At 42.5% G+C, this 17,205-nt stretch overlaps 1 protein-coding gene across 50 annotated transcripts in view; it reads right to left on the bottom strand.

The window, feature by feature from the left end:
• LOC144061807 (ankyrin-3-like) overlaps positions 1-17,205 on the bottom strand; it is a 107,048-nt gene that overhangs the window by 67,654 nt on the left and 22,189 nt on the right. For 47 of the 50 annotated variants that reach the window (XM_077582601.1, XM_077582615.1, XM_077582579.1 and 44 more), the window contains exon 2: positions 67-168. In XM_077582601.1, coding sequence (XP_077438727.1) covers positions 67-168 — 102 coding nt within the window. Of the gene's footprint in view, positions 1-66; positions 169-253; positions 552-5,456; positions 5,551-5,943; positions 6,143-17,205 lie in introns of those variants that run through there. The other 3 variants (XM_077582589.1, XM_077582597.1, XM_077582600.1) reach the window with 3 other exon arrangements.

Here is a 17,205-nt window from a genome sequence, read left to right as displayed (position 1 = left end):
CCCCTTTTATATTAAAATACCCCCAATTCACAAGTATGTGGTCCGAGCAAAGTCTGCTCAACTCACCTGATTGCAAATGTTGATCTCAACACCAGACTTGAGGTAGTCAAGGACCTTTTCAAGGTTTCCAGCGCGGGCGGCTCTCAAGTAACTGGCATTGCTGTCAGACTGCGGAGAGGCAAGCGAGAAACAGAGAGGGAAAGAGTGAGTTCACACAGAAAATATAGAAGAACGTTCAAATATTTCTATGTACCAGGTAGAACTCAGTCATCATTCCTCAAGACAAACGACGTCAGAAGAGCAAAACTAATATCCGAGAGCATCCGTCTTTTTCAAGTTTGTGATTTCCTCCGATTTAAAAAGCAAAACATCCTGTGGACCGAAGCCATTTGGAAGCCAGCAGAGCTCCGGCACGCCGCTTCGTCGTAAACCGTGCACGTCACGTCCCAAAGGACGCTGAGCTTCCTTCGAATCCCAAGCATGTTTTCGCTCCCGGCGGCGCCGTCCCGACACCGAGAGTTCTCGGCTGCAGCCTCCCCGAATGTGCTGGGCTGCCCTCGAAAACCGGGCTTTGTAGACTAAAATAAAACCACGAGGCAAGCATAATTCTGACCCCATAAAAAAAAATGTGAGCAAAGGAAGGAGGGAGGAGGGAGGGAGGGGGGGGACAGCGGACAAAAGAAAAAGCGGAAAAACGAAAAAGACGATGCTTGGCTTTCCTACCGAGTTTATTGACATTTTCTGCTTGCTAGAAGTGTGCTTTTGTACAAAAGCGCGAGCACCGGAGTTGTCGCTTCATAATAGAGGATCGCAAACCCAAACGCTGCTTAACTCCAGAATCTTCTTCAGCACGAGAACCCGCTCGCCAACCCACGATAAGGGCCCGATCCACAAACAACAAAATAAAGTCAACAAACCAAACAGAGCATCAAACGCTGTGCAAATTTGTGAATGGAAAATATTTGTCACGGAGTTGCTTCCTGATTACTGTGACCTTTCAACTTAACATCATATCTCAGCCACTATCTTGAAACATTGTCTTCTTTTCTTGACCCCCCCCCCCCCAGAGGAAATCTCAGCTCTCATGGCCTCTGCAAAATTAGCTGACCAGCTGCGGAATGTGGCTAAAAATAAGATAATAATGCTTTGTTTTGATTGACAAGAATGTTCTCAAATGGCCTGATCTCAACCCAATAGAGCATGCTTTTCACTATGCATAAAATGACAGTAATTGGTCAAACTTAAACATTTCTTGACAATAATATCTTATGTGACCAAACTAGTCTAAACATGACATTTTGATTCATTTGGAATTTGAGTTATGCAGTCAAATGCAGACGTTCTTATCCATCTCGGGCGGGCAGGCGGCCATATTGCCACTTGCTGTCGACTGAAGATGACATCACAGTGGCTCAGGCAACAACCAATCACAGCTCACCTGTTTTCTGAAGCTGAGCTGTGATTGGTTGCAGCATTGGTTGAAGCAAATTTACTGAAAATGCGCAAAACGGACACGCGGCTTATGTCCGTTTCCGTTTGTTCTTTTTGGGGGAATATTGAGAGGGGACTCCGCCGCTGCAGGTGGCGCTATAACACCATAGAGATGTGATCCACCCGTAATTTCAAAGAAGAAGACCAGGAAGCGACTGCGCCGTTGCTTTTGTAATTCTTAATAAAACGTAGCATTTCTTTGCTGTTTTCCATCTAAAATTGCATTAATATTCACTTCTTTAATTAATTCCAAAAAGATTTCTGTTTCGTTGTCCCCCCAAAACATCCCTTACTTTATCGTCCAACATTACTTTGGGACTACAAAACGTACATGTGACGTAACATCCAGTCAAAACGTGCCACATGTATCCGGTCTTGTCAGCGTTTATTTGTTTCCATCGCCAAAATTCACATTTTCATTTTTTTTGATGCGCTTCAAAATCCACCCCCTCTAAGCGTAAAAACTTTTGAGTTTCTAGTGTTTTAATTCAGTTTTATTTTCGCATTTGTTGAAAATTCTAATAAAAATGGGTGGATGGAAACCCAACTTGTGATGTCATCTTCAGTCGACAGCAAGTGGCAAAAATGGCCGCCTTCTGACATTAACAACAACTGCTGGATTTTACTGCTTGATTCATATTCCACAAACACAATATTAATTAGAATACCGTATTTCGACTAGTGGGGCTGCATAGAACATTAATTGTCAAGAATTTTTTTGGTGAGTTGACTTCCCCTTTAATGGTAGCTACCATCTACATGTCAAAACTTCTTTAATTAAAACTAAATTGCATGTTTTTATTTCACATCAATTGTGGCGAAATACCGCTGGATCTAACTATAGCCTCTCCGATGACGATTTTGTCCTCATTCATTGCTTATTAAAGCCAAAGTTTCCCATGCAGGATAACATCTGGGCAACATGTGTGTGTGTGTGTGTGTGTGTGTGTGTGTGTGTGTGTGTGTGTGTGTGTGTGTGTGTGTGTGTGTGCAGTTGTCCTCTTTCTTACATAAGCAGTCCTGATGCTTACAAGCACGCGCTATGCTGTAGCTTGCCTGCATGATCAACAACATTCCTCTTGACGTGAAAGAGCGCAGGTTCGAATAAGCCAACAAATACCATTATGTAGGTCAAACACGTCGAACCCTGCACTTGTGCTTCTATACTCGCTCAGTTACGGTATGGGGAGAACGTCATGTGACGGATCTCCTGGAACATGATATGCTATTCTCTTCTCCTTTATGTGACCGGCTTAAGTGGCAGATTAAATAGTTTTAAGTCGCGAATCGCGGACCTGGTCGCTTGATCCCTTAATGCTTAGCGAACCAACATGTGGGACGCTCCGCCTTCCTGAAAATCCGTCCATTCAAGATGAAGGTGCGTCACACAGGAGAGGGGCGGCAGATTTATACGAGGAATAACGCTAAGATCAACCGCAGAATGGGATTTTGAAAGAAAATGGCGACGTGCGCGAGTGTATGGGTTAAGCCTCGGAGAGAAAAATGACACACGAGGGGGATGACGTTCAGGGGACGGCCCGTCGCAGATTTATTCTTAATAGAACTCGACGAGGTCGGAAAAAAGTCTCATTTGTGGGGAAATCACTACAAACGTGAGAACTTAACATCCCACGTCTGATTCGACAGCGGCAGGCTTAGCCGTGTAATCTTAATAAGATTACTGAAACTTATTTGTTTTAAATAAGAACGGTGGAAGCACAAGAAAAATATGCATTTTAGACGTTATAAATTACTGCTACTACATACAATAAATTCTTTTTTTTTTTTCTTGCAAATTTGCAACCTTAGATTTTTACTGAAGATTATCGAATGTCAACTTCCCTTCAATCCTGCTTTTTACGCCTACAGAGCGGTTCATATTTATAATATGAACCACTTGCACCAAACAACATACAATAAACATTAGAAGATGTTTTTCAATACAGCCCTTGTTTGTTTTCAGGCTGGCATGCGGCAAAAGAGCCAATTTTTTTTTTTTTCGCGAGCACACGAATAAACACGGAGGCTTGATGTCATGTGCTGATGATTCTGGCTGAGCTGAGTGCGGAGCGGCCGCAGCGCTTGTATTGTTCCACTTGATCCCTCACTGTCCTGACTCAACAAAAAAAACAAAAAAAACACAGAGGCCAGCTACAAAAAGCCCGGGGCACCCGGCGGCAGGCCCCAAAAGGTGTCTGCTGCCAAACACCTTTGCACTCACACGTTTCCTCTCATATCACAACGAGCGATGCAAGAATTTTTTTGCATGGTGGGCTACTGTGAAACCAAATCAAATGTAATAAACATGTAAGAATTTTTGGTGTAGTCACAAATTGTCCCTTCTTTATCATTTCTGCAGCCAGTCTTAAAGAGAAGTCAAGACAAAATTGTGGCAACGTTTTGGGGCCACATAAAATGGCATGTCGGGCCAGATCGAGTCCACAGGCCTCGGGTTTGACACGAGATCTCGAACCTTCTCTTGTTTCAAATGTACAAAGCCTTCAGTACCCAATGCTCTTCTAACTGTCAATCACCGGGGTTGCTATTTTGGGAAACAAACACGTCTGCGCTCCGCTGGCCCAAAGACAGGAAAAGGAGATTTTAGGAATACTGTAAAGGGGTCCTGGATTAACAATGGCGTCACGTTCCGACGACTTTACCATCAACTTGCGGTTAACACAAATCATAATCACAGTAAATATTTACGATAAAATAAAAACACTTCCAGGCCGTGAAGAGAAAACAAAAGGAAAATGTTGAAGGCACCACAGGTGCGTTCAACAAGCTAGCGGTTAGCCTAGCTTAGCATAAAGACTTTGCGACAACTGTCAAATGTGCCGATTGTACACGAAGGCATGCAAACAAAACACGGGACTTGTACGGAAACACATTTTGGATACCAAGGGTGGGCAATTATTAAAATCGATTAAAAAAAAACAGAGGATAGATTTGTAGGGGGAAAAAAAGTGAAATTTGAACATGGAGGTTTCCACCCAATAGTGACGATATGTAGATGCATCTGGTGGCGAAATAAATTGTTGGGTTCAGCAGACAGAGGACAGATTAATCCATCCAGGTCATGCTAATCCGCAAAGGTTGAATCCAGGCTACTGGATTCTTCTTCTTGTTTTTTCCCCATGTGTTGACTTTTTACCCCTTGTTTTTGCAAAACATTCAAATATGACTCTCAAATCCTGGCAAAGGGGGACAGTTGCTTCCTAGGCAAGACCCTTTCTGACACAGCTGTCAAACCCCCGCTCCTCGAGGACCCCTATTCTGCATGTTTTAAATGTTTCCTTCAGGCAGGATCCTGCAGAGCTGGCTGACGAGCTGATCATTTGAATCAGCCTGTTTGCCATGTGTCCCTGCAACACACCTGAATCAAATGATCAGCGCATCAGCAAGCTCTGCAGAAGCCTGATGACGATCCTGATTATTTGACTCAGGGGTGCCGGAGTGGGGAGACATGCGAAGCAGGCTGGATAGGGGCTCTTGAGGACCGGACTTGGAGACCCCTGTTTTAGACGTCTCCCTCCTCCAACACACCTGATTCAAATGATCAGTTTGTGAGCAAGCTCTGCAGGAGCGTGATAATGTTTGTGATCGTTTGAATCAGGCGTGTTGAAGGAAACACCTCAAACATGCGAGTGACTTATGGCAAAAGTTGCTTTTTCTTTTTCATGGAAAATGTTGGTGATTATTATTATTATTTATTTTACCACAGCTGATAATCCATTTCATATGAATAACCCAGCATCGGCTCAACCCCTTTTAGACCCAATTTGGGTTACTTTTAGTCCAGCAGTTTTGGGAATTTAACGAAATATCACAACAAATGACGCTCAAGGACCACAATATTAGGTACACCTGCAAGATGCAATATAACCCAACACGACAGCTGTTTTAAATGGCGGGAAAACCCCTCACTTTGTTGCGTTTTCAAGGTCGCAGCAAGTTTTACTCACGCGCGTTGGAACGCCGGCACCGTCCTCAACAGCCATCTTCTCTCACTGTTTACACTCTTGTCGCTTTCTCTCCGAAGAGGAGTGAAACCTGAACACCCCCCCCCCCCCACCACCACCACCACCACACCCCCCCTAGCCCGTCACCGTTCAGACACTCATCCCAACCTCGTGGGCATCCAGCCAACTCCGGCGGGCCACGAGTGCCGTCAGATACCAAAATAATACAAAGGAAGACGCTGACAACAAAAGGCGCTTTTAGCATCGGCGGCGCGGTTGAGCGAGCGGAGGAGAGAGAGCGGAGGAGGTAACAGATGAGGAAGATGCTGAGCGGGGCTGACTGGTGAGTAAACACGGCATTCAATCAGAATCCAATTTGAAAATTGAGAACGCTTTTCCCCAATCAGGTGAAACCCCGCAGCCGCTACCTTTCAAGCGTGGAGGGAAGCCCCCCCCCCCCTTTCCCCCGTACCTTCCCCCCGTGACTTACCATGACAGCGACGGATTCTCCCTCCTTTTCCGCCTCCTTCCCTTTCTTCCTCACCTTCATTGAGTCTGCAGCGGGAGGAGGAAGAGGAGGAAGAGGAAGGGTCTTTTTGTGGTTGGGGAGATCCAAGGTTGGGGAGGCGAGCGCACTGCAAATGGACGCCGGTGCAAATCCGTAAGCCAAAATGACTACGCCGGGATGTGTCACCCCACCCACCAGCAAGCATCCCTCCCACCCGCGATTTTTATGATCCCACCCACTATCCATCCCTCGTTCCCTCCCACTCTCGCTGCCTCCCTCAGCATGCGACTCTTTGTCATCCCGCTGAGCAGCGCTTTTCTCCCCAACAAAGACCGCATGTGTGTGTGTGTGTGTCCAGCACGCCGGTGCGACCTGCACTCAGCCTGTGTGTGTGTGTTGTTGTTTTTTTTTGATTGGTGATGTCATTTCATAGAGCAAAATGACAATAACAGCAGACGCTGTCATGTGAGGTGCCTCCCCTCCCCCTCCCCCAGCCCAAAAACAGTCAATGGGGACACTTTAACAGAGGATTAGGAGGGCTCGCTCTCTGGTATTAGGGACACCCCCCCCCACCCTCCCCCTACTGTCCGCCCACCTCACAACCAGCAGAGATCAGGATGATCTGATCACCTCGTACCAGAGGTGGCAAACCGACACTCAGATTCAGTTTTTTAGGGAATATTTTCCGAATCCATTGAAGGCTGTGGCCACATATTCTTCCTATACTTTGAACTTCATAATAATATTGCGCCCATTCTTTGGCATACTTCCACATAATTAATCAGATTCTTGTCATTCCGATTTTAACATATTCCAAATATGAATTCATGCCATTCTAGGTTCCATTTTTTTGTGTTCCAAATATTCCCGATTTTGTATCCTAATTTCCCCTCCTCATTCCTAATGGCAGATTCACCATTTCACCATTTTATATAATTTCAAATAGACATTCAAAACATTCAACTATTCCCTACTTGATTCTTCACACGCACCCCCCCCCCCCTTTTTGTTTTTTTCTGCAATAATTTATTAATTTATTCACCGATTTTAAACCGTTCTAACTTTCAACTGTTCAGCTCTTTCCAGGTCATTCTGCAGCATTCCAAGCCATTCAATATCATTCCAAATCATTCCATAGTTTTCATTCAGCCTCACAGCCTTCACACCCAATTTCTACATTATTATTATTTTTTTTAGTTCTATTGATTAAACGGGTCAACAGAAAATAGTATCGTAAATGTATTTTTTATGCTAATTAAAAAAAAAAATCAGTTTTGTTTCTAGTACATCTGGTTTTGGAGATTTAAGAATTCGATTCAGCAACAGATGGAATTTCTTTCCTGAAATGTCATAGATTAAAAAAAAAAAAAAAAAGCTTTTATGGGTCAAACTTAAAAACAAAACCATCCATCCATTTTCTTTACCGCTTGTCCTCACAAGGGTCGCGGAGGTTGCTGGAGCCTATCCCAGCTGGCTTCAGGCAGTAGGCAGGGTACACCCTGAACTGGTTGCCAGTCAATTGCAGGGCACACAGAGACAAACAATCATACTCACAATCACACCTATGGACAATTTGGAGTGTCCAATCAACCTGCCATGCATGTTTTTGGAATGTGGGAGGAAACCGGAGTACCCGGAGAAAACCCACGCAAGCACGGGGAGAACATGCAAACTCCACCCAGGAAGGCCGAAGCCCGGACTCGATCTCACGTCCTCAGTACTGGGAGGCGGACGTGCTAACCAGTCAGCCACCGTGCCGGCTTAAAACAAAACATCTCTCAAAAATGTAGTATGTTAGAAAAAACCTAAAGACATTAAAATCTACTGCTGAGCAGTTTAATCAGTCTGCCGATATGAAGAACTAGAGAAATCTGAAAATAATTGTTAACTAACTGCTCTGCTAAACAGTTGCATCTAAAATAGTTGAGAAAAAAAAAAACTGTATTTAAGTATGGCAGCAAAGTATTTGCACTTTTCTGTGACTTCCCGTGCTGGCTTGTCATCACCTCACACAGGAAGTGTGGAAAATGCACGTTGAAAAAAAGGTGGAGCTGATCACTATCTGCTTGCAAGGAAAACAGTGGAATGATTAGCGGAACGCATCGCGTAGCTAACGTATACAATAGGTTTGGAAAAATGGGCTATTTTACCCGTGGGTGGTCGGCAAAGGGGTTTTACCGAGGAAGGCCCCCCCGCTGAAGAATACAGCTAAAGCCTAAATTGCCAATTTGTGACAATATGCCTTAAAAGCCAACCAGGAAGCTTCTCAAAATCCGTCAAAAAGCAAAATGCAACACTGCTCAACACTTATTGACCTTCCTGCTAGCACATACTACATCATGTGTTCATCCCGTCACCCGAGCGCTGACGTGAGGGTCAGCGTTCCGGTGGAAAGGCGCCGCTTGCATCGCGGGGGGCATTTCAGCGCCGCTGTGGAGACATTCGGAAGGAGCGTGAGACACGGGAGGAGCCGACCGACCGACCGACCGACCGGCGAGCTGACCGAGGGTGCGACAGATGCTCCGGACTACCGGGGAGGCGTCTTGGCCGCCTGATTGGTGGTTCGCACGCACCCACACCCTCCCTTCAGTGAGCAACCTTGCTTGTTTAAATAAAAAAAATTAAAAAAATGGAAGAAGAATGCAGGGTTGCTATGGCGATGACGGAGGCTACAGCACAAGATGCACTGCTGCTTATACTTTTTAGTTTTGCAAATTATGCTGTCGTGGGAATTTTTAACTCTTTGACTGCCAAAAACGTTAAATAACGTTTAGTAAAATCCTATGGAGGAGTGCCAAAGACGTTAAAAGACGTTTGTTTCAAAACAGAGGTGAAACTAACCATTTTCTATTGTTGACTACTGAAGAACGGAATAAGGTAGAAACAAACTTTTTTTTTCTGATGAAAGATGAGAGTCCAATCTTTCATTTGGTAGTATGTGTGTTTCCATAGTCCAAACACAGAATTTTCTGTGGACCTTGAAAGATCAGTCAAAATGCTTAAATCAGCTGGCACCCACGGCATCCCTTTTCTGAAAACGTCTGGCAGTCAAAGAGTTAATTTGATTGATTGCGGTGCTTTGTAGGGCTGAACCTTTTGAGAAATTTATCAAATTATTTTTGCTGTCAATATTGTGATGGTGAGTTAATATATGATTATGTTTTCAAGATTCTCTTCTCGCGTATTTGAAATGATACAAGAAGGCGTTATTTTGCGAAATTTCAAAGCTTTTGTTATAGAACTTTACCCATTGCTGTTCTATATTTATTGCTCATGAGTTTATTTTTGTAAGCTTTATAAATAATTGTCCAAGTATTGATACCATATGTTAGATATTGGTATCGGGCCAATGCCGGCCTTATTTTAAAGGGATACTCGACCCATTTAGTCATTTCCAGTACTACGAAGATAATATTTTGTCTATAATTAATGCAATGACTTCATCACTTTTCATGTACAAATAATACCTTTAAAAACACATTTTGCCACTTGCTGTCGACTGAGGATGACATCACACGTGCTCAGGAAACGGCTAACATGGCCAATCATGGCTCAGATTGCTAATGTCACACGAACAAACTCAGAAAACAGGTCAATAAAAATACATAAAAATATATATATCTGTATATGTGTATATATATATATATATATATATATATATATATATAAATATGGATAGATTTTTTTTTTTTTTAATTTCCCAAAACAATGTATGTGTACATCATTTATGTGCACATATTTTTCAGCAAGTGGATAATAAACGTGATCCACGTGCAGAGAATTCCACAGCCGCAATCCAATCAGATATATTTCTGGGAATTTGCGTTTTGCTGCAGGACTCTTCCCGTCTTGTCTCAACCTGCCCATAAATCCAAAGGCTCCGTCCGCTTGCGCTAATCCGCCCGCTCGCTCGCTCGCGCTACACAAAAGAAAAGCTCGGCCATCTCGGAGGAGCAGTAAAGCATCTCGGCGTGGTCGTCGTGAATATGTGTGAGTGTGAAGACCGAACACACACACACACACACACACACACACACACACACACACACACGCACACACACCATGGAGAAGATTTACTGCTTGTGCTGCACAGTGCTCGCTCAAGGGCACGGCTTCCCTCCCGCCACCTGGGACTTGAAACCATCGGGGGAAGGACTAGAGGAAGACGAGGAGAGGAAGTGAGTGAGTGAGGAAGATGCCAGAGGGAAGAAGAAGGTAGACATTCTGGGATGGGCACGTTCTCTTTAACACAATCTGGGGCACTGTTTTTTTTTTTTAAAGCAAACATTTTCAATTTAAACAAAAAAAATTGAGCTATTGTAACACATTACGGACATTCACACTGAATTAATATACTGCCAACCTGACTCCAGCTCTTGCTGTCACTCACTAGGCCACGCCCCTTAAAGGCAAACATCCACCATACCACAGTAACCGCACTCATCATACTTGATAAAAAGTCAAGGTCGCACTGCGGTCCTCAAGCCTGTCGATAAGTGAAGAGTTGATGCGGATGCAAAAAATAATTATGAACTCTCACACTTTCCAGCTTGCGTCAACGACTCGCGGGAACTGAACCCAAACATCTGCTTGGATTCCTTCCGGCACAAAAAGTCAGCCGGAAAGGCAAAAATCCTGCTAAGAAAAGAAAGAAAGAAAAAAAAAAAAGAGTCACTTGTGTGGACGAGGAGGATTTGGAAGAAAAATAAATGGAGAGATAAGACATTGATGAGTTTGGAGAAAGATGAGGTCGATCTGGCATCAAGTCAAAGTGACCACGGCGTCAACTTTGCGGCCCTCGGCTGCCTTTGAGGCCATTCAACAGTCAAACACTGGACTCTGCTGGTCACTGCGCACATCACACGCAATCATGGTCGGCAAGCTGCACTTTTTCCCACTAATTGCTGCTTCTTACTGTCGTAGTGACTGAACACTCAAGTGTAGAGCCCAAAAGGTATCAAATCAAATGATCTGACAAATCTTTGCTACAGGTGGAAATGAGTTCATACCAGGGACGGCTATGCTGGCACTTCACAAGCTGGTGTAAATATGTGCAAAATACATACATGCGCTTAATATACTTCCTTTTTGATAACACTGTACATTTCTCGTAACCCAACGACAAAGCAAACAAGGAAGCTGTTTGTTTTGGTGCAGTGCAAAGGTGTCTCTTTCGCTTAAACGGCACAAAACTGTTGAATAAGAAACCAACATTAACTCATTCACTGCCATTGACGGCTATAGATGTCAAAAATTCATTTGAACTATTTCTATTAGTTTAACATTTTTTTTCCACTTTTGCTAACAAGAGTATGAAAACCTAGAATTTTTTTTATTGTACATTCAGAACAGATATAAAATTTGTGATTAATCGTTAGTTAACTAGTGAAGTCATGTGATTAATTACAATTTAAAAAAATGTCATCACCCCTTATTTTTAATAAAAAAAATTAAATTAGGGGCGCCAGACGATTAAAATTTGTATTCGTAATTAATCTCATGACTTCAATAGTTGACTAATGATTAATCACAAATTTTATGTTATAAATGTACAGTAAAAATTTGTTTCTAGGTTTTCATAAAAAAATGAAAAGAAATGTTAAACTAAGAGAAATAGTTCACATTCATTTTTGACGTTTATAGTCGTCGATGGCAGTGAATGAGTTAAGGATGAAATTCTATTTTGTAATATTTTTTTCCCCCCCAAAAAAAAACCAATTAATTCCAAATTTTAAGATTATTGAGGTACTATGCTTATCTGACATATAATTGCAAATCCACAAAAAAAAAAAAAAAAAAAGATTAGACAAGCACAACTAAGCCATGTCTGCCATCTAGTGGTAAATGGTGACATTACAACTTATGACAAAAGTGGACCTCTGCATATTCGCCATTGGCAATTTAAAAAAAAAACACTGAGACATGACCGGAGACTTCTGGAGTCTCTGTAAAAGCAGACCCCCCCCCCCCCCAGCCCCCCCTCCGCATTCAGACTACAAATGACGCTTGTGCAAAGCCACCAGCGGCAAATTGAACCGCTCCACCGACTGCCATTCCAATGTCCTTAAAATTAAGACCGTCCTTTTTGCCCGTAATTTTATTAGTGTTCAGACGGTAGGAAATAAAACCACTCAATGATCTTCTAATGTCATCATTTGCAATTGTAACCATGTTTGGTGGATACACGGAAAGGGCAACTGTATGACATCTATGTACTGTAGGTATTTATAGCTGTGTGTGTGTGTGTGTGTGTGTGCACGTGTGTGTGTGTGTGTGTGTGTGTGCACGTGTGTGTGATGCCTCTACAGACAGGGAGCTTCTTCTCCAGGCACAAAGAAGAAGAAAAGCCAAGTGTGCAGATGTCTTCACTTCATATTGCATCAAAATGACAAATCTGCTTTGTGAATGCAGCCTTTGAGAAAGCACTGAAATAGATAAGATAAAAAAAAAAAAAAAAGATGAGATACATTTGAACTTTAGCAGAGTAGAATGATGATTGTATTTCTCTTGATTTCTAAACAATAACGTAAACTCGACAAAGTGCAATCTCTGCAGAAATTGCGCGAGAATGCTGAAAATCGGAAGGCTAAGGTTTGAATGCATGCGCTTGTGAAGTAAATTGAAAGATGACTTGTGTGGAAATTACCAATTTGTAATTGTAGTTAAATGACAAACCTGAACTGCAATCTGCCTAAAGTAGGATTTCATCATTTCAGGGAAATTATAATCCATTTCCTGAGATGATCGAATGTACTAAAATGTGGTCCAAGAGGGGTTTAAACCCAGGTTCTCCATGGCGGCAGGTAATTGCTCTAACTTGTTCGACTTGTGCCAAAGTGTCATGTGATGCCGAAAGCTAACATGCATTTAATCGTTTCAGTGAAATATAATCCATTTCCTGATACGATAGTCAGTTGGTATACATGCATATATCACTTAGCATAACGCCCATGGATATATTTGCAATGTACAGTTGGAGGTGGGATTCGAACCTGCAACCTCCTGATTACTGGACAATGCACTTGAGTCCCCTGCTAATGATGATCAGTTGTATGAATGGGGAAATGTTGATATTTAGCGTTAAATTGTGCCAATGCGGCAAGTAATGTGGAATCAGACGATATATAACACAAAAATTTGAACGGTGTGAGTTGGAAGTATATTGAGAGAGTTGTTTCACGACAAAAAAAAGTGTGGAGAATAAAAATCACAATAACATATGTGGGAATGCTTAAAATGCTTCTAAAAGAATCTTCGGTTTGATGATTGCTCACATTCTTGTTTGGAAGAAATGATCGGGCCAAAAAAACGGCACAGATGCTAAAATGTGGAAACCGGCCAATCAAAAGGCATCCATCGCCAAACACTTCCTGTCCGTGTAAGCGAACCACGACGCGATGTCTCGTCAAATCATCTCGAAAACACAAAATAGCTCCGGACCGAGCTGAGAGAAGAAGCGCGGTGACCGCTTTGGATCTGGCAGTTATGGAGCACCAGCCTGGTGCCATCTGTCCCCCTCGGACCTCCCACCAGACACAAACACACGCGCGGTCACCAGTGCACAAAGCAGACATACGTGTGGCCGTAAACATGTTGCATTTAGGGAACGTGTTCCCATCCATCTGACACCAGACAAGGACAGAATGAAAAATGAAGGCGTCGGGCGCACGACGTTATCAACTACAGCAATATTTTGGAAAACAGAACAACGCATAACATGACTTAAATAACTTGTCTGCGTCACTTTTCTTAAATTGTTGTGTCCAGTGAGTTTAAACACGATGATGTTTTTCGTTTTCGGTGTTAAAAGTCCAGCTAATAGCTTGTGGCAGGCTGACGTGACGTTTGTGCACCACCGACAGTTTATACTGTGGGCGCCAGCACTTTTACTTTTAAGCGTGTTGTCCGTGTGACACTAAAATCTGGGAGGGACATTATTGTAAGTCCACCCTGGGTGAGGACGTGTTAGCTGACCTTTTCTGACCCCGCATGTCCAATCATCCATCTACGCAGGTAGCGTTAGCCGACCGCTCATCAAGGCTCACACACACACAAAAACAAAAATACACGCTAACATAAGTGACACATTGTCAAGTTTGTGTGTTCGCTCAAAATTCCCGAATGACGAATGACCCACAATACACACAAAACGGTGTGACAATAGATAGAAGAACAAAATGATACATATAACAAGAAAACATGATAGAACGGTAGAACGATAGCTAGAACGAATGATAGCCTGACCAACCAACTGAATGAAAGAACAGTAGAAATGAAATAGAACAAACAAACGATAGACCAAATAAACAAAAGTTATGACTGAATGACAGACCGATCAACGAATGCTAGTTTGGACAATCAAAGAAACGAACGCACAAAAGAATGAAAACGACAATAAAGCTAGCATGCTACAACAATAAAACAAAGGGCAGAACAAATGATAAAAACCGACAAAATAAACGATAGCGTAATGCTACAACAGAATGAATTAAAACAAACAATAGGACGAATGACAGAAGAAACAGTCGACGGCAGACAGAACGTTAGCTCGAACAAGAGAAAAATAAAATCCAAGCGGCTCTTCATTCATTCTGTATGTGTGAGTTTTTCCCCCTAGTGGCTGATTTAAGCTTTTACTGTCCGGGGGGGGGGGGGGGGGGGGGGGGGCAAAGTCCCACCAAAAGTTAAAAGTCGGCTATTAGTGTCAACGCAGCTGACACGCAGCTGACAGCGCTCCCGTCAGCAGCACAACACACTTACACAAACACTTAAGCAAAACGCACACTCCATGACAACCTCGTTGTCAGCAGCGGCAACGCCGCGAGCAACTTGTCAAACTCAAATTGTTTTGTCTCAGTGTATCACATTCAAACGTCATGCTGACCGGCTCACTAAACTGAAGCAATCAACTTGAACACAGCTCTCAATCTATGCCGGACATTTAGCTACAAATGTATTCATTCTTTAAACAGGGAAGCTAAAGTCCAAGCTAGCACGTGCTCGGGAAGTTAGCATTTCTTCACATAGGATTCCCTCGGGTATTCCGCAGCCGTTTCTCCATCTGGAATGTGAAACTTGTTGAGACCCAGCTGTAAGCGTAGATGACAACAGATACCTGAAAAATCTACGTCAGAACAGAGACTCAGCATTTGTACTCTGGCAACTCACACCGCTTGCCTTAAACTAAATAAAATGTTTGTGAACTCCTGGCTAGGTGAGCGAGTGCCGAGCTAACGTGGGCTAGCCCACCCTGAATCTATGTTTTAGCCTTGAGGGGTAAACATTAACAACGTGTACAAGCAGAGCACATAGCATAGCGCCGTTAAAGGACAACGAGGCATCTGTCAAGTTAAAGAATACCTTTGGTCATAGTGGACTTATTTAGGCGGCAATCACTTTCATGCTAGCATAAATTTGACATATGGGAGGAAAAGAATATTTGGAATGTGCAATGTGATATTTTCGAGGCCATTTTTGGGGGATTTTAGACATTGCAAAAAGCGTCTTATGTTCCTCCAAAACAGGCTAGGTACATAACATGGCAAAAATAGCGACAAAACAGGATATTTGCATTTTCAGCAAAGGCTAATTAGCAAAAATTGCGAATATGCGCGGTAATTCATGCCCACGTTTTATGCTCACTGCGTTTTTAGGGGTGATAAAATCCTTCAGTATGTGATCACGACGGATGATAACATATTGAAGGATTTTATCATCCCTGAGAAAATGTTTGGCAAAGCGGTGTCTGAATAATTCAAGCATCTTGTAAACAGAGCGCATGGAATTTATGCAGCGCACTCACAAAAAAATATAACCAACCGATGTGTGTAAAGGTCTATTTTTATCCCTAGTGATCACATATCTTGTGCAAAATAAAGAATACCAATCCCAGCTTGGAGCTACAATCAACCTTTTCCCCCAACAGATGCCATTATGCTGCATTAGTTGCCCGTGCACGCTTTTAGGAACGCACAACTATTGTCATCTGCTGTACTGGCCAGCAGATGACAAATCGGATTATTTCACCGAGCTTTGGACTTCTTGCAATGCTGCACATAAAACGCTAAAACCACGCGGTGAAGGAGAATATCAAAATCTAATCAAAAATAAATATACATATATAGAGAAACAAAGGATATATTTTCATGGTAAATTAGCATCTTTAATTAAGGTGGGATGGAAAGCACTGTAATATAATATTTGTTTTGATATAAATAATAATAATTAAAAAAAAAGATCACGTGGAGTTTAAATGAGGTTCTTTCCATTCAGGTTGGGGCTTGTTCAGGGAGCGTCCATCTTTGGAATTTCATTAGAGAGTAAGTTGCAGGATGATGATTTTTTTTTCTTCCTCTCAACATGAATCTGGATGTCTTTTTAACCCCCCCCCCCCCCCCCAAACACCCCCCCCCCCCCCCCCCGGGAACGCCTGCCATGCCCCCTTTTTGCTATCCTGCGCCAAGCAGGTAACAACACTACGGAAGAGGATTAGGGCCAGTGAAGACAGAAGAAAAAAAAAAGTTTGGCAGGATTCTCACTTTATTCTCAGAATTCTCACTTAATAGTCAGAAATTATTGTCTGACTTTAAAGTGAAAATTCTGAATTTATTCTCAGAATTCTGACTTTAAAGTTATAAAGTCAGAATTCTGAGAATAAATTCAGAAAATTGTTGTCCGACTTTATTCTCAGAATTGAAAGTATTCTCGCTTTAAAGTCATAATTCTAACTTTAGTCTCTGACTAGTTTATTGGCCCTAATCCTTTTTACGTACTACGGAAGCAGCGAAATACTAAATGTACAAATTCAAAATAGTTCTTGGTGTGGCTGCCTACATTCATTTCTTCTTATCTGCGCATGTGACATCGGAGTGGCAGGTGGTTAAGTGGGGAACCGGGAGACGACCTCATGAGCAAAAAGGGAAAAAAAAAATTGCAATTATCAAGCCCAGCCACGAGAGGACCCAGCACGCATGCAAAACCAGCTTTATCTCGGAGTGTCACCTGCCGCTTATGCGTGTGCAAACGCACCACGCTCGCATCCGGCAAAACTGCAGAAAATATCATTATTGCAATATTGTTTCAAAATTCACTGGCTCAAGAAATTTAATATGATAAAAGAAACAATTAAAAAAGATTTTAAATAGAGAACCCATGTAAAATGGAATTTCCACTGTTTTTTTTTTTTTTTTAAATCTATATGCGGTTCACTTTTTGTACTGAACTAGTCAAATAAATGAACTTTTC

This window comes from Vanacampus margaritifer, chromosome 12 (assembly GCF_051991255.1).
Source record: "Vanacampus margaritifer isolate UIUO_Vmar chromosome 12, RoL_Vmar_1.0, whole genome shotgun sequence".
Taxonomy (NCBI): domain Eukaryota; kingdom Metazoa; phylum Chordata; class Actinopteri; order Syngnathiformes; family Syngnathidae; genus Vanacampus; species Vanacampus margaritifer.
Note: the sequence above shows the minus strand (reverse complement) of the source record. Positions and strands in the feature narration are given on the sequence as shown.